The 24,467-nt window shown below is 33.6% G+C and overlaps 1 protein-coding gene across 1 annotated transcript in view; it reads right to left on the minus strand.

The window, feature by feature from the left end:
* The window catches only part of LOC131673035 (uncharacterized), an 89,625-nt gene extending 72,915 nt beyond the window's left edge, over window positions 1-16,710 (minus strand). Inside the window, exons 1-4 of the mRNA XM_058950682.1 lie at window positions 16,412-16,710; window positions 3,848-3,916; window positions 3,364-3,568; window positions 3,167-3,274 (exon numbers count right to left, since the gene is read on the minus strand). Coding sequence (XP_058806665.1) covers window positions 3,167-3,274; window positions 3,364-3,568; window positions 3,848-3,916; window positions 16,412-16,710 — 681 coding nt within the window. The remainder of the gene's footprint in view (window positions 1-3,166; window positions 3,275-3,363; window positions 3,569-3,847; window positions 3,917-16,411) is intronic.
* Between the last annotated feature and the right edge of the window lie 7,757 nt (window positions 16,711-24,467).

The following is a 24,467-nucleotide window of genomic DNA, read 5'->3' on the forward strand; positions in this document are numbered from 1 at the left end:
GATCTATTGTTTTATCTCAAAGTTAATAGAATCATGTATAATTATATTAGATATCAAGATTTTAATACATATAAATGCGGCCATCTTTGTCTCAAATTTCTTTTAAACAAACTATAAAAAAGACGACTAGTATATATAAAATACTCATTCAAAGAATGATTATCATTTGACATGAATCTGTCATGGAGAATACACTGACATTGAGTCTCTCGGGAACATCATCCGTACTCGAAACATATTCTTTTCCACCGATCGAATTGATACCAAACAAAAAATACGTTCTTGGTCTAGTTGAGCTATTAACATTTAATTCAATACCAAACATTGACGTTGGATATAATAAGTTTTACATTGAAGGTCAAGAAGCTTTACCGACTGGTAGCTACGAAATAGAAGATATTGAAAGCTTTCTCAAAGAAGCATTAGCATCTAAAGGTATATCGTTTAGCCTGAAACCAAATAATAATACTTTATGTAGTGTCATTCAGTGCAGTCAAAAAAATACATTTTGAACCAGAAGATTCTATTGGATCAATTTTAGGCTTCACTAGATGTACGCTCGTTAAAAACGAAACAATAGTTCTGACTTACCCGTCACTATTCTCAAAGTCAACGCTTTACGTGTAGAGTGTAATATTACTACAGGCTCTTACATAAACGATCGCAAAGTACATACTATATATGAATTTTTCCCAGCAGTCCCACCTGGATATAAGATTATAGAAGTTCCCTCTCAAGTCATTTATCTTCCAGTCGCTGTGAGGAGCATTGATCATTTTCAAATTCGTATAGTTGATCAAGACGGAAACCTAGTTAACTTTCGAGGAGAAGTCATCACAGTGCGAGTACATATAAAGACCATATTTTAGTAATGGGTATCATTTACAACATAAAGACCGGTCGAGGCTATATTAAGAGACAAAAATGTCAATCAACAGCCAGTCAACAGCGAGCTATCAGACCGCTCACACCTCAGAACAGTCAATTCCTGAAAAGCTTGAGACTGAAAATCGTTGAAAATCGTGGAAGAAAATATTGTGCATATTAGTGTGCTGTATAAAACAACAACAACAATATGGAGGGAATTCTAGACATTCATTCAGCTGTCGCTTTCGATGAGTCTATAACTCATTATGAAGTTCATGCGCATCAACCTTATTCATTATCATATTTGAACAATAGCGATGAAATCCATGTAGCAATTCAACATCAAGATTTATCTCAGCTTCCATCACGCATATGATTCACATTTGTGATCGGTTGACTAACCCGGACCGTACTACACTAGTGGAGAATTATTATTTATTTGTCAACGCTGCTCTCTGTCATTTATTCGAGGAAATACGATATGAAATAAATGCTATTGAAAGTGCTAAAGTGAAAAATGTAGGCTTAACGAGCCTCATGAAAAATTGGCTTTCGCTCAATCCATGTCAAAGCTCTATCGCTGAAAATGCCGGATGGAATGGTGATAACAATAAAATTTTAATATGTAACGCTCTAGGTTTTTTTGATGTGACTATCCCTCTCAGTATGTTGCTGGGCTTTGCTGAAGGTTATCGGAAAATTGTAGTCAATGTCAAGCATGAACTTATTCTCACAATATCAACAGATGATTTAAATGCTATTTTAAGTATTCTAGTACGAAAGGAATCCTGATGCTTCAGAAAAATCATAATTTACTTTAACTAAGGTTAAATGGTTGATGCCATTAGTGATGGTTGCAGACAAAGAAAAAATCAAATTACTCAATCAGATTGAACAAGATCGTGCAATTACTATGAGTTATCGTACTTGGGAAATGTATGAGTATCCAAAATTACCTCGTACATCAAAGCATGTTTGGAGTGTTAAGACTTCCAATCAATTGGAAAAGCCTCGCTTTGTTATTTTAGCTTTTCAAACTAAACGTAAAAGTTCAGCGAGTGTTAATTCTAGTAATTTTGATCATTGTAATATTAGTAATGTGAAGCTATTCCTCAATTCACAATGCTTCCCGATGGAAATCTCAATTTAAATATCAATCAAAATCAGTTTGCTGTTCTCTACGATATGTATACTAATTTTCAAAACGCTTACTATGGTAAAGAAAACGAGCCGTTACTCAATAAAAAGGATTTCATTAATTAAGTGCCGTTAATAGTTATAGATTACTCCAAACAAAATGAAACATTAAAAAGCGCTCCAGTCGATGTTCGCCTAGAATTTGAAACTCGGACCGATTTTCCTGAAGATACTGCAGCCTACTGCTTAATATTACACGATCGTATTGTACAATATAATCCAATTAGTGGTGATGTTAAAAAATTAGTTTAAAATTAACAAGACATTATATCATCAATGTACACAATGCTTTTCAATAAAAAAATAAAATTATATATATATATATATACACTATATATATTGTTAGAATTTAATACAAACTACCTATAATCATAGAGAGAGAAAGAGAGAGAGAGAGAGAGAGAGAGAGAGAGAGTTTGGGAGAGAGAGAACAGCATCCACACTAAACGGCGTACGCACCTAGCAAGCTAGAGACGCTACCCCCTCTCCGAGGGCCTAAACTTAGCCAGCATAAGCTTACTATGCCCCCTACTATAAAAGGAGAATGAAAGAGAGCTTACTAAATATCCTACCAACTTCTACAGCATCCTACCTTAATAACCTCTGTAGGTGGGTGTGGGTGGGTGGGTTGATGAGGGTAGGTTGGTGGGTGTGGGTAGGTGGGTGGAGTAGGTGGATGGGTGGTTGGGAAAGGCACTCTGTCGGAGGGTCCACTGGCAGATCCAATCAGCGGTGATGTGAAGAAATTAGTTTAATATAGTTGACTCTCTAAATAAATTGGAATTAATACAATTAAATATAAGCTAAATAAATTTAAATGTGTAACATACAGTACATCACGTTAAATTTTATCAATAAAAGCATTTAATTTTAAATATTATAATAATTTAATTTAAATATATAATACCTAATCATAACAGCATATGTAACTCTCTCTCTCTCTCCCTCCCTCTCTCTCTATCTCTCTACCACTAGTTCTCTCACTCTCTCACTTCTTTATTTCCCTCTCCCTAATTAAAAAAAATAAAGCATAATAATTATAACAAAAAACAATATTATTTTATTTTATTTTGTCCTCTTTCTTTTTATGCGTTCCTACTACCTTGAGGAGGCGAGTCGGCTTTCTCGTTGTCGGTTCAGCGGGAATCATGATTATTCTACGCCGAATAGCCTCACTACTCTTGATTTGTGGCTTCTTCGGCACAGTTCTCTGTAAAATGTTAAAAATATTAATTAATTTTGTTTAAAATAAACGCATAAAATATATAAATTTTATAATAAATATAAGTGTTTTCTTACCTTAGTAGACAAATCAATTGCCTCATCATGTTGTAAAATGTCAAGCGAAGGCATCGATGATGTTGCAGACGCAGATGTGGTAGACGTAGACGTAGATGAGGCAGACGTAGACGATGCTGACGTAGACGACGATGACAACGTCTCCGATGCTGAAGATGATGTAGATGAAGGCGACGCTGATGACGATGATTTTGCTGCAACTAATCTTTTTTTTATTTTGTCCGCTAATTCATCCTACACCGTCTTGGCCAGCTCAGCTTTTCTCTTGCGCTCTAATCATGAGAATTCTTCTTTTTTTCTCATTATTTCTGCGCACTTCTGGCGACATAGCTGCGCCCTCACTCGCTCTTCTATAGTCTTCTCAATTTGATAGGCCAATTGTTATGTGACCAGTCTTTCAGTCATTGATTCTTTGATCCACTGAAAAATGAAAAATCTGTATAAGTACATGTATAGAATTAAATAATAATACTAATATACTTACTTCACGAACAATCGCAATAATCTAGGTGAGTTGGGCAACGTGTTGTGCGTTGCCTGCACACCTAAGCAACTGAAAATAAATAAATAAATATTTAAATATTAAATATTAAATAATATAAAGAAGACCTTACTGCGTTTAAAATAATAATGAGCAGTCGATACAGCAGCTCACGCGGGATAGCGTTAGTACTCTGTAAATTATAATTAAAAATTATTAAAATTATATATATATATATAATTATTTTTAATTTTTAAAATGATTACTTACGGTTTCCAGAAGCTGACAAACATTAACAATACTTTCCATTTTCACTAACACAAATTTTTTTACACAAATAAATAGAAAAACTAATTTCATAATGTGCTATGACTAACTCGATGTTTGCCTTGAGACTGACCGTCAAAAATCCTACCGAACGCTTGTAATAATAATATTTTTCTACAATATGGAGTATTAGATAAAGAGGGTTGGTAGCAAAACATAGCTGCTCTCTTTTTCTCACTTCCGGAAAGTAGTGGAGAAGCTTGATCATCCTCAAACCAGCTGTGATCTATATTTGTGATAGACATAGTTAACTTTAGATAAGAGGGTAGGTAGTAAGCATAGCTGCATATGCGCTCCTCTACTCCTCCGCGCTGTGGTTCACGCTGAGTCAGAGCTACAGAGAGGGAGAGAGAGAGAGCACAAATCCTCAAGTTACAACTATAGACAGCATGCGCTCCTCCTCCTCCACACGCTCAGGCCCAAACCAAATGTATGCGTGTGTAGCTAATATACACAATATGCATCCTCTAAGGTACATGTGGCATTGGCTCTAGTGGTAGAACACTAGCCTGCCAACCCGGAGAATTCCGGTTCGATTCTCCGATCTGTCTCTTCATTATTTTCAAAAATCATCGCTATTTTCTACTCGTTTCATTTTCAATAAAGCAAGTAAATTGTCAATAATATACATTTATAACTTTTTAAAAAAATACATTTAAATTTAATTAGACTGAAAGCACTAGGTATACGGTCCATAGGGACTAGGAGCCCTAGTAACTAGAAGCCCTAGAAACCTTCCTCAAAAAATTATAAACAATTATTAACATTAATAATAATTAACATTGAAGCGTTAGGCCAGGGAATCAAAGGGTTAAACCAGGGACCCCCCCACGAATATTGTTAATAATAATTATTAACATTAACAATTATTATTAACAATACCTCCCGCAGGTGTGCTGGAACATACATTGCTATATTACTAATATATACAATTGTGCGCGTAGCACCAACAAATCCAACTACTTATCATTTGAAAGGTTATCAAAATAAGCCTATCCTATGTGGCTTCTATGAACAGGAACTTCAGAAAACCAAATATCCTGATATCTATCTAGTAGAAAAGGTTATTGAGAGGTGTGGTAATCAAATTTTCTTAAAGTGATTAGGATTTGATTATTCGCACAATAGTTGGATAAATAGAACCGAATTGTAAAAAAAAAAGAAAACTATGTAGATTGAAGAATTAATAAATAAACACACATATTTTGATTTGATAAAATATAAAGAAAGTTTATTTTTTTCTTTTTTTATTATGCGTACATTGATATATATATATATATCGGTCTGTCCAACAGATTTTTAAAAAAAGCTGTGAAGGTGGGGTCAACCGATCTTGGCGGCGACTTTTTCTATGGTAGTACATGCAACAAGAGAACTTTTGGCTATCTCAGTTTTTTTTTAAATATATATATATATATATATATATACCGAAATATATATTGTAACAGGCTGCCGTTTAACCTCTAATCTCTATCGAATATGATTATTCGTATGGTCTAACGACGCCGTGTTATCTATGTGCTGTAAGCACACTAACTCACCTTGTCCTGGTGTGCGCCTGCGCCGAGTTCTCTTACCGTTCTAAGTTGGATTCTCGATCTCTCCGCTAGGGGCGCTGGCGCGCTCGTTTAGCAGCGCTCCGTCGGCCACTGCTGACAACTCGGTTGGCGAGCAGCTTCGTAGGTTGCTTACGTGATTCGTGCTGAACTACCGGCGCGTTAGAATCGAACGTAAACAATAACACCGCTTTCGGACAAAGGGAAGCCAAAACAATGAGATCGTTGCGTGTTAATCTCTGATCACTTTATTTACTTAAAACGTGTATAAGAGAGGGATTTGCCGAGAGATTTTCGCAAGCTATTTCGAATGACGATTTAATCGGGGAGAGAGAGGGTGAATCTCGCGATCGTCGCGGACTATTCGCTCGCACGCTTATAATAATTTCGCCGCGCGGGATCGCCCGCTAATTACAATAAATAGTGCTATGCACCTACCGCGGAATCGAAGTGGATACGGTGGTCAACCGTATCCTTCTAAACTTGTTGGATGACGAACCGCCTCTGCATCTGCTCCTGCGCTGGGGCTGACTCGCTGCTGCTGATGTTGCCGAGGTTGCTCTAGCAACTGCTGAAGCCGCGCACGTTTAACAGTGCGCGCACTTGACACTCCTCTCACTCCACTCTCACTAATTATATGCTGCACTCCCTGGATCTAACTCAGAAAACGATAAAACACGTTGGGATCTCGAACTCAATCGCTATGATGCAGCCGGACTGAAGGTCACAGTCATACTGGCTAGCTAACTCTCCCCTTCCGGTCATTTCCCCCAACGCGCCCTCTCTCTCTCTCTCAAACCAATCGCGGCTGTTACGCTCAGCCACTGAGTAACCCACGCGAGTCTAAACGATTTTCGGCAATCGTCGCAATATATATATATAGATAGGTAAAAAAATGAGCCTTTTTTTGGCCATATTTGAAGACCCATAACTCCGTGAGTTTTGAAGATATCAGGATGGGCGACCTCTCATTCTATTCGTCTTTTCATCTACTTTTAAAAACATGGCGGTCAAAAACCTGAAAATACACTCTGCTGGATGTGCCCGCTGGTTCATTGCACTCATAATTGCTTGATTTTGAATCATACTCACGGGCTCATAGTTCCGTCATTTTAACATTTTTTGAAAAATTAGAAAATATTTTTTTGTTTGCCTTAAAAAGAGCTTTAATTTGCGACCCCGTCCATCTCGCTAGCTTAATTAGGACCAAAGATATGCGTATTCAAAGTTTGCTATTATTCCGAAAATAGCAAAATATTGCTATTTTGAAAGTACATTTAAAAAATACGAACATCATCTTTTTCATCAAACAAGGTTTTTCTAAGCAGTTCTAGTATTGTAGAATATAGTCCTATAATAACATCGGTGGACTTTTGCTTCCTCGTTGACTTATGTGATTTTTCAAAATCACTAATTTCGGGTATTTTGAAAAATTATCTACGGTTTACTATTGTAATTAAAATTGTAATAATGACTTGATTTCATGGTATTTCACTTTTAGTTCCTGTTTCATAACTAGAACTGTATCAGTACGTTTTGCTTACTGTGGTTTGCACGTGCTATTGGGGTTTGACCTGTAGAATGACGCGACTTCTCGTGCCGATAAGCATAAACAAATGAAATTAAGGCTCAACATGGGCAGGAATGGGAACAAATAATAATTGTTGAAAATTATTGATATCAGACGAAATGTGTAAATTGGACGATGTCAATAATAAATGAGGGCGATTTGGTGGAGATAGGTGAACACCAATTTTTCCAAAAAAAAATCGTAAATCATCGTTAAAGTGTCCCTATTACTTTTTTACATCAACCTATTTGCATATTTCGTTACAAAATATCGATAATTTTGATAATTAATACTTATGTTGACCATGCTAAGCTTTACGTCTGTTTTTCCTTACCGACGTGAGAGGTCGCATCAGTCTACAGGTCAGAACCCAATTGATTGAGTTGTAGGTTATAGTCGACGTCAAGTAAACAAGCCGAAAGCTAATAGATTTATTTTAAGAAATAAATAATTAATCCAATAATTTTACGCTGCCCTATCAATTGTTCACAAGCTTATTGATTGCTCAGTCTTTTCGTACATATTGACGAAATATAGATAATTAAATTTGTTTATTAAACCATTTATTTATTTCTTCTTTTACATATTCATGAGAAATCGAGCAAACCAAAACAACCTATGAGCATTCGATTGGCGAGCTTAAGATTATTGAAAAAATCTTTTTATTAGCAGAGCGGATTGTGTTCGCTTCATTGCTTGCAGCTGATCGTAAGTATCAACGATAGTAAATCAAAAGTTCTAATGCAGCCCTGTATATCGTTGGAGACTGTTACCGAAATTTACATATATAGATATTTTTTGTTATTCTAATGTGAAAAATGTTATTTGAATAGTTTGTATAAATCAATTATTCAAGTGTCAATGCACTGATTTTCGTTTTTCTGCAGGCTATTCTCGTAAGTGTTTTTTAGTAATTTTATTTTTGAGTATCTGTGGCTTACTTAAAAAAGCCGGCTAGTCAAACAAATTTTTTTCTACGTGATCCATGAATCTTATCTTTATTTCTTACTAGTACAATTGAAATATTTCTAGACTTTATATGTATACTTTTATAATTTTATAAGATTACACGGAAATAGTTCATATTGTATCAATTATATTAAAAACTGCCAATATTGACAAGAATATTCAAACAGTCTCTATTCGACAATGCACTGCAATTTTCATTACTGTGAAACTTCATTACTACGAAATAAACAACGTAGTCTATATACATTAGTTAGAAAATTACTGTCAAAGATCCCATAAACATTCGACGAATGTTTATGGAATCTTTGAGAGTTAAATTCCTATTAGAGAAAATTAAAACTTACAAAGAATCTTTATGAGTTTTAATTGTTGGGATCTCAGTCACAATTTTGTCTTTTTGAGTTATATTTCATTAAAAAAGTAATAAACACTTGGGCTTAAAGTTAAAGAAATGATTTGTTCAATAATAGTCGTAGTAATTGTAATGACTGATTTAAATACTTTTTATTTTAGTATTTTTTAGAAAATAGGAGTTTAATGGTTTAAAGGTAACGTTTCAAAGAGATTGTGATGAAATATAAATATTTAAGCATCGCAAGTACTGATTGTTTTTGTAATGTGTATCAGATTTATTGATGATTCAAATGAAATAAAAAGGATATTTTTGAGATAGCAAACTGTTTTTGTCAGCTGATAACGTTTACTTGGTACTTTAATAAACAATTCCACAAATTCTTAATTTTGCTTGTTGGTTAATTCTTTTGTTGCAACTTTAAAATATTTTTTTCAAGATTACGTGAAAGATTACGCACTAGCGTGACATTAATAATACTAAAATAAAAAGTATGTAAAACAGTCATTACAATTTACTACAAATTACTACGACTATTATTGAACAAATCATTTCTTTAATTTTAATCCCAAGTGTTTATTACTTTTTTAATGAAATATAACTCAAAAAGATAAAATTGTGAGTGAGATCCCAAAAATTAAAACTCATAAAGATTCTTTGTAAGTTTTAATTTTCTCTAATGGGAATTTAACTCTCAAAAATTACATTGATTATCCCGCTATAGCCGTTACTGTCTTTTTAGATATTTTATGGCTTATTTCAAGTCATTTTTGTGTTCATCAAAGAAAATCTGCCCTCGGACAACTATTTCAATCATTTTATAGTATGCATGCAACATTTTGTGTTCAAACTCAAAAAACAATTTGAAAAGCTTATAACGTGAGTTTGAAAAACTGAAAACAACTCTAAAAAGTTTCAAAATATTCTTTCATCCAATTAAGGAGCATATTTGTCTGGGGTATCTATTGGAGATGTAATATAAGGGTTTTTGACGTAGCATATTACAAATCTGAAATCAGATTTCCGAAAATCAAAATTATTGATCCAATGTGACGAACAAATATTAATATTAATATTTGAATATTAATGTTCCGATCCTTTCAAAAATTTTTTGAATAATAGTAATGTAAGAAAAATTCTAAACAAATAATATGTAATGAAACTCTATGAAGGATACTTGAAAAAAATATTTCAGAGTTCTAGTTGTCCCTATCAAGAGAAAACCGATTTTTTTTTGTTAAACAAAAACGCGATTCTACACGTTACTTTATTTTATGACGTTGTTAATGAATAAATTATTCAATCTTTTTTAAGTCGGGATGTTGAATATATCCTTGATACATTTTCTAATAAATTAAAATTCTAAAGTAGTTCATAAACTCATCAAATATAATAAAAATTTTATTATCATAATTAAAATATTTTCATTTCTTTTCATTACAGAGAAAGTAGATAATTTGTTAGCATCCACAGTCTCCAGTAATTTTCACTTTTTCAACATGAGTGAGACCGATTGTATAGTCGGTCATTTGGATAACTCTAGATCTTGTAAAGGGCAAGGGCAAGGGTAAAAGTCATATATTTTATAAGGAAAATTTAATTGCTTTTCAAGATTTAGATGCGCAAGATTTGAAACATCTTCAATATAGAGTACCAAATTTTTCTCTGATTCCCAATGGTTTTATTTGTGCAAATCATCGAAAAACTATATTTAGTAGATTTTCCTGAACGTCAAGTAAACTGCTGCAACCCTTTTAATAAACATTCTGGAATTAAAAAAGGTTTTAGAACTCTTTCTTTAGAAAATTGTGATAAATTGTATAGTATTTGCAATATAATAGGTCCTTCTGGTGGGAAACTTTGACTTTGTACTACGTGTCGAGCTTCTATGCTACAGAAATTGAACGATTGGGAATCAAAACAGAATATCTTGGCTGTTGAATAACACAGTTCTGCAAACATTTAAGAAAAATCAGAGATAGAATTGCCTTCTTCACCAAGTGCTGCAGTAACTGATCAAAGTCAATCTTCTGACCCAACAATGTCTGATGCCAGCTTGGAGTTTGTTTCTGAAAGCTAAGAAAAAATTTTGAAAGAAGAAAGTTTAAAAAGAATCTTGGATGATTTTGAGCTTCCGATGCCAAAAAGAAAAAAATTATCTCAAGAACGACAGCAACAAAATTTGGAAAAAGTAGTTGAGGGGATTTATGAAAGAAGTATTGAAAAAATAAATGATTTTTTTCAATCTGACTTACCTGTGAGCCAAATAACTGAATTGCAAAGAGATAGTGAAGTTCTAAGTTAAATAATTAACAATCTACGCATGACATACAACAATCAATCCACCACCTCTGGAAAAATCAAGATTTTAACCTTGTTTTCTGTAGAACTCACTTATAGAGGAATCAGAAAGTATATCTGTTGTTCTAGATACATGATAACAAAAGCTAATCACATTAGAGAAACACATGGTGAGTTAATATTCATATAAATATTCTTTAGCGATAAGATTTACAAGCCGGCTGAAATAAATTGTTTTCCGAATTTCCGATATTTCCTAAAACATTTGAAAATTTTAATTATCATATGAGTGAATTTACAAAACTTATTGAAACTCATCAAATTTGCTCATTTACAATATTTATTCTAATAATGTTGATATTTTCCGTTCTCCATTCATAATACCTTATTTGTATTGTCTCAGAATTATTTGAAATAATAAAAGTACTCATGTTGGTACTATTTTCTGATTTATAATTATTTATATTCCAATTGATAAGGTCTACAAATTTCAGGTGCACTAGTCGACCCACCTAGAAAAAAGTTTTCTTTTTACTCTGAAGAGCTTGTAGAATCCATAGGAAGTTATTACAAAGATGATAAGAATAGCCGAGCTTGTGCTGGTATCAAAGAATATATTATTGTCGTGAACAAAAAGACGAAAGTGAAATAAAGATTACAGAAGAGATTGCTTTTGTTCAGTCTCAGAGATTTGCACCATAATTATCTAGACGATCATGCGGACGAATTAGAAAAAGTTCCCAGTTTGTCATATTTTGCTGAGCTACGACCGGACGAATGCTGATTTGCTGGTGCTCCTGGTACACATTCCGTTTGCATTTGTATGGAACATCAGAATGTAAAATTGAAAGCAAGAGTAATATCATGGTCATTGGATTACAGAGAATTATTAGATGTTTGTGTTTGTTCAGTAGATAACGAAAACTGTATGTTGAAAAACTGCTCTGAATGTCCCGGGGAAAAAGCCATTCAGGACTTTTTGCAAACTAAAAACTTTGTAAAAAAATGGCTACATCAGGTACTTAACTTGGTCATCCGTTCATTTTACAAGTAATAATGATGAAACAACTAGCAATACTCGCGTAACACTTATTCAAAAGGTCGAGGATGTCAAAATATTCTATGAAGGATTTATGAAAGATGTTTTGAAATTAAAAGAACATCATTATGTCAATGAAACTCAGAAATATTGCTTCACATTCATGAAGAAAAATTTGAAGTATGACACTGGTTTAGTAGTAATGGATTTTTCTGAGAACTACTCATTTATAGCTCAGGATTTCATTCAGGCTTTCTATTTTAACAATATTCAAACTATGGTACACCCTTTTGTCCTTTACTATAGAAGCAATGATGGAATGAAGATAGAATGTGCTAGCTTTTGTGTCATTAGCGATTACTTGAAGCATAATGCATACGTTGTAATATCTTTCAAGAGAAGGTGATAGAAATGATTAAAGGTCTCTTTCTGGAGTTGAAAAAATTGATATATTTTTCAGACGGAGCCCCAACACAATACAAAAATAAGTAAGTTTATTTTTTTAGCTTCACATATTTTTGCGAAGCTTGTTTAAAGAATGAAAAAAAATTACTGACAATTCTCATCATTTTTACAGGAATCATTTTACAAATATTTGTCATCATGAAAATGATTTTGGAATCAAAGTAGAATCCTATAATTTCTTTGCACCTAGCCACAGTAAAGGACCTTGTGATGGAATCGGAGCTGTAGCGAAACGCTTTGTCAGAGATGCATCTTTGCGATTGCCAGTAGAAAAGCAAATTTTGAATGCACGTGATATGTTCCTGTACCTGAATGAGCATATGGAAAAAAATCAAGTAAGGCATTATTTATAAAACCGCTTTTTCATACAATAGACTTTCGAAAAACTAAATATTATTCAATTTTTTGTAAAGGTTTCAATGGGTTAGCAGCGATGAATGTGAACGTCGACAGAAAAGGTTTCAGAAACGATTTGATACTGCACAAACTGTCAAAAATACTAGAGGATATTTTTACATGAAACCGATTAATAAGGACAATGCCGAGTTTAAAATTACAACTCTGACGAGAGTTGGCCTGAAAGTATAAGTAAAAACTGAACATGCAGAAAAATGAATATTTTTTATCATTTACCATGAACTAATATGATTTATTACGCTTCAGTTTTGTCCTTCTTCAAAAAGTAATTCAACCTGAACTCTGAAATAACTTTGAATTTTCGCGCTACTTGTGTGCTCCACCAATCACAATGCTGGATGTTGGCGAATCATTATTTCTTAGGGTAGGAATATGTATTTATAGAAGATGCACACAATTTCGCCCTTATTCTTAATATAATATTATCATGATGTTAATTACAATAGTAAACCGTAGATAATTTTTCAAGATACCCGAAATTAGTGATTTTGAAAAATCACATAAGTCAACCAGGAAGCAAAAGTCCACCGATGTTATTATAGGACTATATTCTACAATACTAGAGCTGCTTAGAAAAATCTTGTTTGATGAAAAAGATGATGTTCGTATTTTTTAAATGTACTTTCAAAATAGCAATATTTTGCTATTTTCGGAATAATAGCAAACTTTGAATACGCATATCATTGGTCTTAATTAAGCTAGCAAGATGGACGGTGTCACAAATTAAAGCTCTTTTCAAGGCAAACAAAAAAATATCTTCTAATTTTTCAAAAAATGTCAAACTGATGGAACAAACGGTTGTGCGAAGCTGTAATCAAAAGCAAAGGTGGATTCTTTGACAGAAAAAAAGTTTAAATTTGTTTACTTTGTGATATGTTTATTTAGTTGACTAAAGAAGACCAAAGAAGTTATTTTTTGTGTGACAAATAATTGATAGTTTTGATTGTTGTAATTGATCATAATTTACAAAATGAAGTTAATGAATTAACCCATTTCTTCCCAATCGACCATGAGACTACCGATTGGTTTATCGTCTTGTAAAATAGGTAGAATCGCTTGAGATCGACATGCAAAATACCATTTCCGAAGCAAAGACTTGCTCTTTCCGAATCTGCAAAAAGATTTTCATAACTTTGCGATTCAAAAACAATATGGCTGCTCAAACTTAGTGAAAATTTCATTTTTTATTTTAACTGAATTTCCTTTTTTTTTCGAGTAAAGTATGTAATGTATACCTACTAAACAATTTTATTTCACTATTAGTATGGTTGTAGGACTTCTGTTATCGATTATTGATATTTTTGAAAATCCAAAATTAAAAATAGCGGACGAAAAATTGAAAAATTCTGAAAAATGAAGGAAAATGAGAAAATTTATATTTCTTGTGTTTTTGAGGGTGCTGATTTGATATCTGGTATTGATTTTTGAAAATTCTTGCACCAAAAATAAATATGGCGCATTCAAAATGGCTGCCAAAATGAATTTTTTCGAAAAATCAAAGTTTTTCGCCAAAATACATTCTCTTTGCGTTTTTGAGGGTGCTGATTTGATATTTTATGTTACTTTTTGAAAATTCTTGCACCGAAAATAAATATGGCGCATTCAAAATGGCTGATAAACTTAATTTTTTTTACTTGAGTTTTTTTTTATGAAGTACACATTTTTATATGCTTTTGAAGCTAATAAATTGATATTTCATTATATATAGTTATAAATCATTTTCAGTGTAAAAATTATGTTCAGTAAATAGCAGTAGTAAATAATTGAGTTACTGAGATGTTGAAAAAGTATGATCGTAACTGTCAAAACATTTACAACATATGTATTTATCGCATTTTTCGTAAAAGTTGTTAGTACGTTGGTTATCACACTTTTCTCCTGATTTACATGTTTGTTGTGTATATCTTTGAGAACTTTGATGCAAACCATGGTAGGATCTGAAACATTGAACACAATGATGTTCTTTACAATCATAACAATAATAAGTAGTTCGATCTTTACATACCTTACATACTTTGCGTGCCTTAGGAATCATGACGAGTGAATGTTGAGATAGTGATTCTTTGTTTCGTTTCAAGTATACTCTTATAACATTCGAGACAAACTCTTTAGCTGATATTTTCTTACTATGCACTAAATTATATAAGACCATACCATTAGTTAGTGATGATTGTATAAACCTACAAAACATAGGCCATGTCCACTTGTTACCATGAATAGTTGGTTGAAAATCACTGCAATGTTGATCATGAAGATCAACACCTCCCATAAACATATTATAAATTATAAAAACCAAAGGAAACTCTAGTGGAATTTTTTTTTAATACTTTTATCAGTTCTTTCCACTTCAGATCGTGGTGTAACACAGCTTGCAGTTGAAACGATAGAAACATTTTTAGAATCCTTTTCTGTAACATAGTTTATGCCACTATTTACTTCGTGAGTTACTACATAAGTACCACGCTCAGATTTTTTATTGATGATATGTTTTTTTTTTAAAGTATCAAGTTCGGAAACTACTTCTCGTTTGTTAGCTTTCTGTTTTGTTTGCTTGCCTGCTTTCAAAGTTGATTTTTTCTTTGTTAGATTATTTATTTTGTTTTTTACATTTTTTGCATTATTTTTTTTCGTTGCTTTCGTATATTTTTCTTTTACTTTTTTAGCTGCTTGTTTTTAGCTGTTTGTTTTTTAGTTGGTTTTAACTTTATTTGAAATTAGAGACTTTGTTTTTCTTTTATTTTTCTCTTGATTAGAAACTTTAGTAAAAACTCGCTCGTCTCTTACTGTCCCAGTTGCTCTGAGACCATGTTTTTTCAATCGTACGAGTAAATCAGGTGAACTAAAATAATTGTCAAAACTGACGTGGTATTTCAAAATTTCATCTGCCGACTTTCTCTGAAAAAATTCTTTTAACATTTTTATCACTACTCTAGAACCCAAAGCACATTTTTCTTCGCTACTTGAATCGTGACCACAGTAAACATCAAAATTTACTAAATATCCCTGAATTGTACAAAGCGCCCAAAGCTTTATTCCAAATCGTACAAGTTTATTTCTTATACATTGTTTGAGTATGGTACGGCCAAAAAACTTAACCATCATCTCATCGATCGAAAGGGCAGAACAAAAAAAATCAAATTGCTGAATATTTTTTCGAAAAATGTTTATTATTTTTCTGACTCTCCATACTCTATCTGCATCATTTCTATATTCTTTTTTATTCATTTTAAATTTATTTTTTAAATTTTCAAATTTATAACGCGACATGGTTTCAGAAACTGTATCGGAATGGTACAAAGAATCGTTAGACCAATAATCCCTATAATATTTACGACTGTTGATAATAGAAAACATAACTATCCCAATGAATTTATTCAAATCATCAGTATCAATGTCTAAATCATTTTCAGCACTTGCTTCAATTATATAATCTTTTATTTCATCTGAAAAAAATAATTCAAACAACTTATCGCATGTTTTTTCAGGCAAATTATTTTTTATCTCCTCATCCAAAAATATTTCTGATTTTGGTATCGAATCATAAAATTTGTCTCCATCTTTCCATACATACTCATGTGAATGTTCTAGTTTTTTATTTGAAGAAATGAGGGATTCGTCAACTATTTGATACCCTTCTGGACAATTGCGTCCTTCAATAATCTGAACACTGTCAGCTGAATCGTTTTCATTATTTGATTCATCTCCACTTCCAATATCATCAGGAATCACAGCAACGTTTCTAAATAAACTTTCGGATAAATTAGAAAACGTTTTATCTGTTCCGTCAACATGATCGGAATCTAAATCCATAAACTCAGTAGTTTCAACAGTAATACTACTGTCGGATTGCTTTGCGTTTTTCTTTGGCATACTTTATACCAGATGTTATTTTGTAAAGTTATTCAAAATTATAATATTATAAGGTTCAAAAATATTATAATAAATCGATCGCAGTAGTAGTCGAAGTTTTTATATAAATTATTATTATTGTAATACAATAGTAATATAAATTTTGTAGTTTTTTTTTTTAAGTATACAAATTTGCGGAAAATATCGGGTACCTATATGGATTTAGGATTGCAGATTTTACTGCAAGTACAAAAAAATGACTGTTCGCCACCTAGCGGCCGTTTTATAAGTGAAATATGATTTGAAATAATTTTATTGTAACTTTTATTATTTAGAAAATTAATGAATGCTAAACCTGTGGATTTTCGCTAGAAAAAATATATTTATAAAATAAATTAAGTTTATCAGCCATTTCGAATGCTCGATATTGATTTTCGATGCAAGAATTTTCAAAAAGTAACATAAAATATCAAATCAGCACCCTCAAAAACGCAAAGAGAATGTATTTTGGCGAAAAACTTTGATTTTTCGAAAAAATTCATTTTGGCAGCCATTTTGAATGCGCCATATTTATTTTCGGTGCAAGAATTTTCAAAAATCAATACCAGATATCAAATCAGCACCCTCAAAAACACAAGAAATATAAATTTTCTCATTTTCCTTCATTTTTCAGAATTTTTCAATTTTTCGTCCGCTATTTTTAATTTTGGATTTTCAAAAATATCAATAATCGATAACAGAAGTCCTACAACTATACTAATAGTGAAATAAAATTGTTTAGTAGGTATACATTACATACTTTACTCGAAAAAAAAAGGAAATTCAGTTAAAATAAAAAATGAAATTTTCACTAAGTTTGAGCAGCCATATTGTTTTTGAATCGCAAAGTTATGAAAATCTTTTTGCAGATTCGGAAAGAGCAAGTCTTTGCTTCGGAAATGGTATTTTGCATGTCGATCTCAAGCGATTCTACCTATTTTACAAGACGATAAACCAATCGGTAGTCTCATGGTCGATTGGGAAGAAATGGGTTAATTCATTAACTTCATTTTGTAAATTATGATCAATTACAACAATCAAAACTATCAATTATTTGTCACACAAAAAATAACTTCTTTGGTCTTCTTTAGTCAACTAAATAAACATATCACAAAGTAAACAAATTTAAACTTTTTTTCTGTCAAAGAATCCACCTTTGCTTTTGATTACAGCTTCGCACAACCGTGGCATTCTGTCTAACAATTTGTCTAGTGTTTCTGTTGCTATTTTCTTCCATTCATCTTGTAGAATTTCCCACAAATGAGCAGCTAAAGTTGGACATGATTTACGTACTTTTCGATCAAGTTCTTCCCATAACAATTCTATAGGATTCAGATCCGGTGACTGTGGTGGCCATTCCATAATTTGTAATTTATTTTTTTTCTCAAGATTTGCTAAGTAATTTTTACATATTTTCGCTGTATGCTTCGGATTATTATCTTCTTGAAAAATAAAGGATGGACCGATGAGTCGTGTACCAGACGGAACCACATTATATTGTAAAATTTTTTTGTACTTCTCCTTTACCAAAATTTCATCTACTTTTTTAAATCACCGACTTTTGAATTTCTGAAGCATCCCCATACCATAAGTGACCCACCGCCGTGCTTCACCGATGGAATTAGACAACTTTCCAAATATTTTTCGTTGTTTTGCCTTCGAATATACGTTCGACGTTTAGAACCAAAAACTTCAAATTTAGATTCGTCACTCCTTAACACACGTTTCCAGTCACTTAAATTCCAAAGCCGATATTTTCTAGCCCATTCCAATCTCTTCTTTTTGTTTACTTTTTTTAATAATGGTTTTTTCTTTGCAATTCGGCCGTGTAAACCTTTTTCAACAAGTCTTCTTTTAACAGTAGATACACTTACAGATCACAGTAAAGGCAAGCCCTCCCGTCTGGCTTTCTTTACCGCACGAGAATACTGCCAATCCGCAAACTAGAATAAAGAAATATAATGATAATAATAACAATGAATAAGAAATCAATTTGTAAAATACTTACGCAGACCATCGAATGACGCTTCCTTGGAAATCCAAACATTGTAAAAATTGAACTGTACAAAGTCGAGCAACCGCGCTCCTCATATACTAAATAAATGCACACACCGCAAAAATTTCTGTATAAACCGCTAGTAGCTTTGAATTTCAGAAGTATGCAAATATTGCAATATCTTAGGCCCTGGGGTGTTACGTCTTACGACGCATCCTTTTTATAAAATAAACATTTGCGAAATTCAAAGCTACTAAACTATTCGCACGTCAGCAAAAAGCTAATTAAACGCGAGGTAAATGACTCTCCGAAATTAAGCCTTACGACGCATCCTTTTTGTAACATATGCACATTCAAAACTGCTAAGCTATTCACACGACAGCAAAAAGCTGTCGAAACACACTCCGAAACTAAGTCACCAAAACGCAAGAATTTATAATCAGCGAAAACAAAATGTCACACAATATCGCAATACTGACCTGAAAAAGAACTATAAAAGATATAAAAATCAATGAACAAAAGACACTCAGGCAGTTGATCAGTAGTCCGTCAGTCAGTCAATAAGTACCTGTAAGACTCAACTCCGTACACACCGGTCCGACAATTGGTGATCATTTTACTTAATAAACTCGCGACTGTTACAAAGTAATATCGTGCAAGTATTATTCAACAACATATCCTATTCAATTCAACAAGCAATTAGAGCCTGCTACATTTATTCAATTCAACAAGCAGTTAGAGCCTGCTACATTCATACAATTCAACAAGCAGTTAGAGCCTGCTACATTCATACAATCCAACAAGCAGTTAGAGCCTGCTACATTTTATCAACAATTAAAGGCTACGATTATCAAGGTAGTACAATTATCAGACATACATTTCCACATATATTTATTATAAGTGAGACATATCCGACCACTAGTCAAAATATTGGAACGTCTCATTCATTAGCTATTCGTAGTTGATGCACGAGACGTAACACACTTATTGGTGTGTCAAGATGTTCATTAACTTGAGCTGTGAGTTCTGGAGTTGTGAGACGTCTGTTTCGAATACTCAAAAGCGCTATGTAGTCATCTTCTTTTGCTGTAGTTTTTCTTTTCTTTTTCTTTGGTTTTGTAGAGATGTTTTGTTCAGTCAAAAACTTCTTTATGTTGTAATCTACAGTGCCTTTAGCGATTTGCAGTTCATTTGCTATTTTTCGTCTACTGTATCCAGTTTTATACAAAATAATTATTTGCAAACGAACTTGCTCTGTCAAGTGCTTGGCCATGGTTATCGATCGATCGAGATCCGTAGACAACTAACTAAATCATCGATTAAACTTGTAACTCTCCTTGAACCATGGTCACGAAAAATTTTTGTAAACACAAAACACTGTTTCGCATATACATAGCAGTGTTTTGCGGCGCAGAAATACCGTAAAACTTATAGTCTTTACTTTTATATCAAGGTATTTCGATGCGTGCATTCATTGTATACTAACTACTATTATCATAGGTACGATACCATTATAAAGTAGATTGTATACCGATTGTAAAAAATGTCCATTATTTATTTTAATCAATACTACGTATACAAGTCGTATAACTCATTATAATATTTCACTAAAAATTTAATAAATAATTGTAAATAAAAAAATTTTTTTTTTAAATTTGAATATTTTACGTTGAATTCGTATTCGTTGAGTAAAAACGCATAATTTTTGCTCTTATGATTTTTTTAGTTTGATTCAGAGTTTTTGAGTTATGAGCTGTTGAAAAAAATGTGATTTTTTTACATAAAATTAAAAAATTCCCTAAAAAATAAATAAACCGAAATTCTGCATAGCGCATTTTAAAGAGGAGTACCATAGCTTTAACCTCCATTTTTTTTTAATCCGATTATTTTTAACAAAGTTATGCCAATTTGAAAATGGACGAAAAAAATTGAAAATTTTCTTCCAGGTATCTTTTTAATTTTTTCAGCATAGCTTTCATTTCACTTTCACTCTTTGCCATCATCACTATATCATCTGCGTATCCTAATGTCCATATTTTCTTCCTTCCTATCACTACCCCTCCTTTCTGCACCTGTTTGATCTTCACTTCCAGGTCGGCGAAGGCAAGATTAAATAGCGTGGTGCTCAAAGGGCACCCTTGCCTTACGCCTTTGTAAATCTCAAACTCCCCAATTATTTCTCCTCCAACTTTTACTTTACTCCCTGTTTTCTTGTATATTTCTTCTATTCTTTTCCTAATTTTTCTATTTATCCCTTTCTCTTTCATTGTTTCCCATATTTTCTTTCTCTTTATTTTATCAAAAGCGGCCTTCATGTCTGCAAAGAATACGAACAGTTTTCCTCCTTTTTCCCTTATTTCCTTCCCTATTATTGTTTTAAATATAGATATTGCGTCCATTGTTCCTCTTTTCTTCCTAAATCCCATCTGCGTATCACTTAGCGTTTCTTTAGCTTCTAGTTCTCTTTCCAGCTTTTTCCTCAGTATTTCCGCATATATTTTATATCCCGTATCCATCAGCGTTATTCCTCTATAGTTTCCTACTTCTTCTTTCTTCCCTTTCTTATATGTTGGTACTATTATTCCCTTCCTCCATTCTTCCGGATATCCTTCTCCGTTCAATATTCCGTTTAAGCATTTTGTCATACCTTTTATCAAGCCTTTCGTGCCTTCCACCCACGCTTCATTTGCTATACCATCTTCTCCTGTCGCCTTTTTCTTTTTCATTTTTCTTATTACCTCTTTTACTTCTCTTTCTTTAATTTCTTCACCTTCCTCTCTTCGCTGTCTTCGGTTTCTTCCCCTTTGCTTTCTTCCTTTTCTTTCTCTCCCAATTCTTCTTTGAAGTGCTTTATCCATTCTTCTTTTCCTATATTTTCATCTAATCCAATTCTTTTCTTCCTATTGCCATTCACTTTATCCCAGAATTTTCTTCTCGTCTTATCTTTTCTTATTTCTTCTGCCACTCTTTTCCCTTCATCTTCTTTTGCTTTTCTTATTTCCTCTCTGTATTCTCTCTTTGCTTTTAAGTATTTGCCACTGTCTCCTTCCCCTTTTCTTAACTTATTTAACTCTGCCATCACCCTATCCCTTTTTGCCTTACATTCTTTTCTCCACCAGCTTTTTTTTGATCCTTTTTTTTTCCTTATCTTCTTTTTTACAACTGCGTTCTTCACTCTATTTTTTATATCTTTCCATTTTTCTGTTCCCTCTATTGCGTCTATCCATCTCTGATACTCCCTTATACCTTCTTCGCTCCAGTCATCTATCATTCTTTCTTCCTCTTCTTTTCTTTCTTCCGCTATTTTGTCTCCCAATTCCACCTCTATAAGGTAAGTGGTCTGACTCTACCCTCTCCTTTATTTGAATCCTTTTTATCGCCTCATCAACTTCCTCGTTACTTACTACATAGTCTATCGTTAACATTCCTCTCGCTCCTATATATGTTATTTGTCCCTCTTCATCTCCTTCTTTTCTCCCATTCGTTATCACTAAGCCCATTTGTCCTAGCCATTTTATCATTTCTTCTCCCTCTGCGTTTAACACTTTATCCTTGGCCTTTATTTCCTCTAGGTTTTCTTCTGTCTCCCATTCTCTTCCTTCGTTTCCTGTTCATGCGATGAAGTCTCCTCCTATAATTATTGTTTTTCCTCTGTTTTCCTCTATTTCATCGCTTAGGTATTCATAGTTTTCCTTCTTCTCATGTTGCATATACACCGATTCTATCATGTATTCCCTCCCTCCGATCTTTATTTCTCCTACTATTACCTCACTTGTCCTTTCTTTCTTCCATTCAACCTTACTCACCCCATTCCTCTCTCTTACCGCCATTATTCCTCCCCCTATTTCTCTCCCCCTTCTTCCTTCCCTTCTTAAGTCCCTCCACTCTATGCTGTACCCTTTCAGTTGTTTCTCCACACCAGTTCTTGCCCCTTGTCTCTTCACCCAGGTTTCCGTTAGCCCTATTATGTCGTATTCCCTAACATATTCCCTAACATATCACCCCCGCCACGTTCCAGAATAGTATTTTTACTGCCTTTCTCCCCTCTCTCTTCCTTCCCTCCTCTCTCTCTCTCTTTTATCCCTATTATTTTCGAAACCCTTTCGCCCTTTTTCCTACCATTTTTCCCTCTTTCTCGCTCCACCACCATTCTTCTTCCTCTGACTTCACCCCGTTATGCCACATCTTTACCTCTTTACCTTTACTTTTTATTTCTTTCGCTTTCCTTCTTACTTCCTCTCTTATCCTTCTCTGCTTCCACGTCCAGTCCTGATCTATGTATATCTTTTTCTATGTATTCTTTTTTTTTCTTCATAATTCCTTCTTTTTGTTCCCATCTAATTTGTCACATGTTTTTCCTTCTTTCTCTCCGATCATCCCTCTCCGCTGTTCCTCCTATTCTTCTCAGATTCACTATCTCTCCTTTCATTTCTAGTACCTCCCTTAACCAGACCTCTGCCTCTACCTTCTTTTCCCATCTTAACTCACCCTCTAAGTCTGTCACTATTATATTGTTTATCCTACTTTCTCTATCCATTTATTCTCTCATATGCTCTAATTCTTCCGTATTGCCTACTTCTGTTCCTCTTTGCTTATTGTTTCCTCCTTCTATGCTTTCTTTTAGTTTCACGCACTCCTCTTCCAACTGGTCCATCCTCTCTCCCCATTTTTCCTGCAGTTTCTTTTCTCTACGTTCTGCTTTTTCCCTTTCTTTTTTCGTCTCTTTCTTTCTTTCTTCTCTCTCTCTCTCTCTTGTTCTTTTCTAACTCTTCCTATTTCTTTCTCCCATCTTTCTTCTCTTCTTTTCCCCTCTGCCTCCATTCTTTCCATTTTTCCCATTATTTCTTTAAATATTTCTCTCCATTCTTTCCTTTCCTCCTCCCATACCTCTCTTAATTCCCTTATATCTGTCCGTATCTTTTCCATTATATCTTCTGCACTACTACTTTTTCCCACTTCTCTTATCGTGTTGTCCAATCCTTCTCCCCCCTCCCCATCCATCTCGCTTCCCTCGCTCTCACTCTTGCATCTCTTTGCCTCTCTCATTTCTCCTCTAATATTCTGTCTCAGCCCCTCCCCGCTCTCTCTCCCCCTCACCACCTTTACTCTTTTCTTCTTTTCCTCCTCTGGGCCTTTCTTATCCAACCTTCCACCTTTATCTCTTAATTTTTCTGTTGTCACAAATTTTCCATCCTATCCCGTACGCCTTAATTCGACTCTCTATATCTACCCGTGATCCCACCTTTATTCCCTGTCTTACCTTTTCTGTCTCTGCCTTTACTTCTTACCGCCTTTCCCGCTTTCTGATTTTCTCTCTTAACCTCAACTTTTATTTTTTTTCTTTATTCCTCTCTCTCTGCTTTTTCCTGCTCTTCTCCAGGCCTCTCTCTCTCTCTTCTCCACTCCTCCTCCGCCTCCACGCTCTTTTCACCTCTATTTCTCTCCTCAAACACTTTTCCTCTTTAACTTTCTCACCAAAACTCGCGTTCATATCCAAGATACGTCCACACTCCCCTCGAGTGAAATCTAACCTCTCTCTCTCTCTCTCTCTCTCTCTATATATATATATATATATATATATATATATATTTATGCAGTAGTAAATTCTATACAACCAAAACCTTTATAGGTGAGAAATAATTTAAGTTTATTAGCGTAATCTACAATATCGTTCAGCAGCTTTTCATTCATGATCAGTGCACTCGATACCTTGTTTGGTAGAAACAGCTGGAACTCCTCGTTC

The sequence above is a fragment of the Phymastichus coffea genome, unplaced genomic scaffold (genome assembly GCF_024137745.1).
Source record: "Phymastichus coffea isolate CEN01 unplaced genomic scaffold, Cenicafe_Pcof_1.1 PCOF00012, whole genome shotgun sequence".
NCBI classification, from domain to species: domain Eukaryota; kingdom Metazoa; phylum Arthropoda; class Insecta; order Hymenoptera; family Eulophidae; genus Phymastichus; species Phymastichus coffea.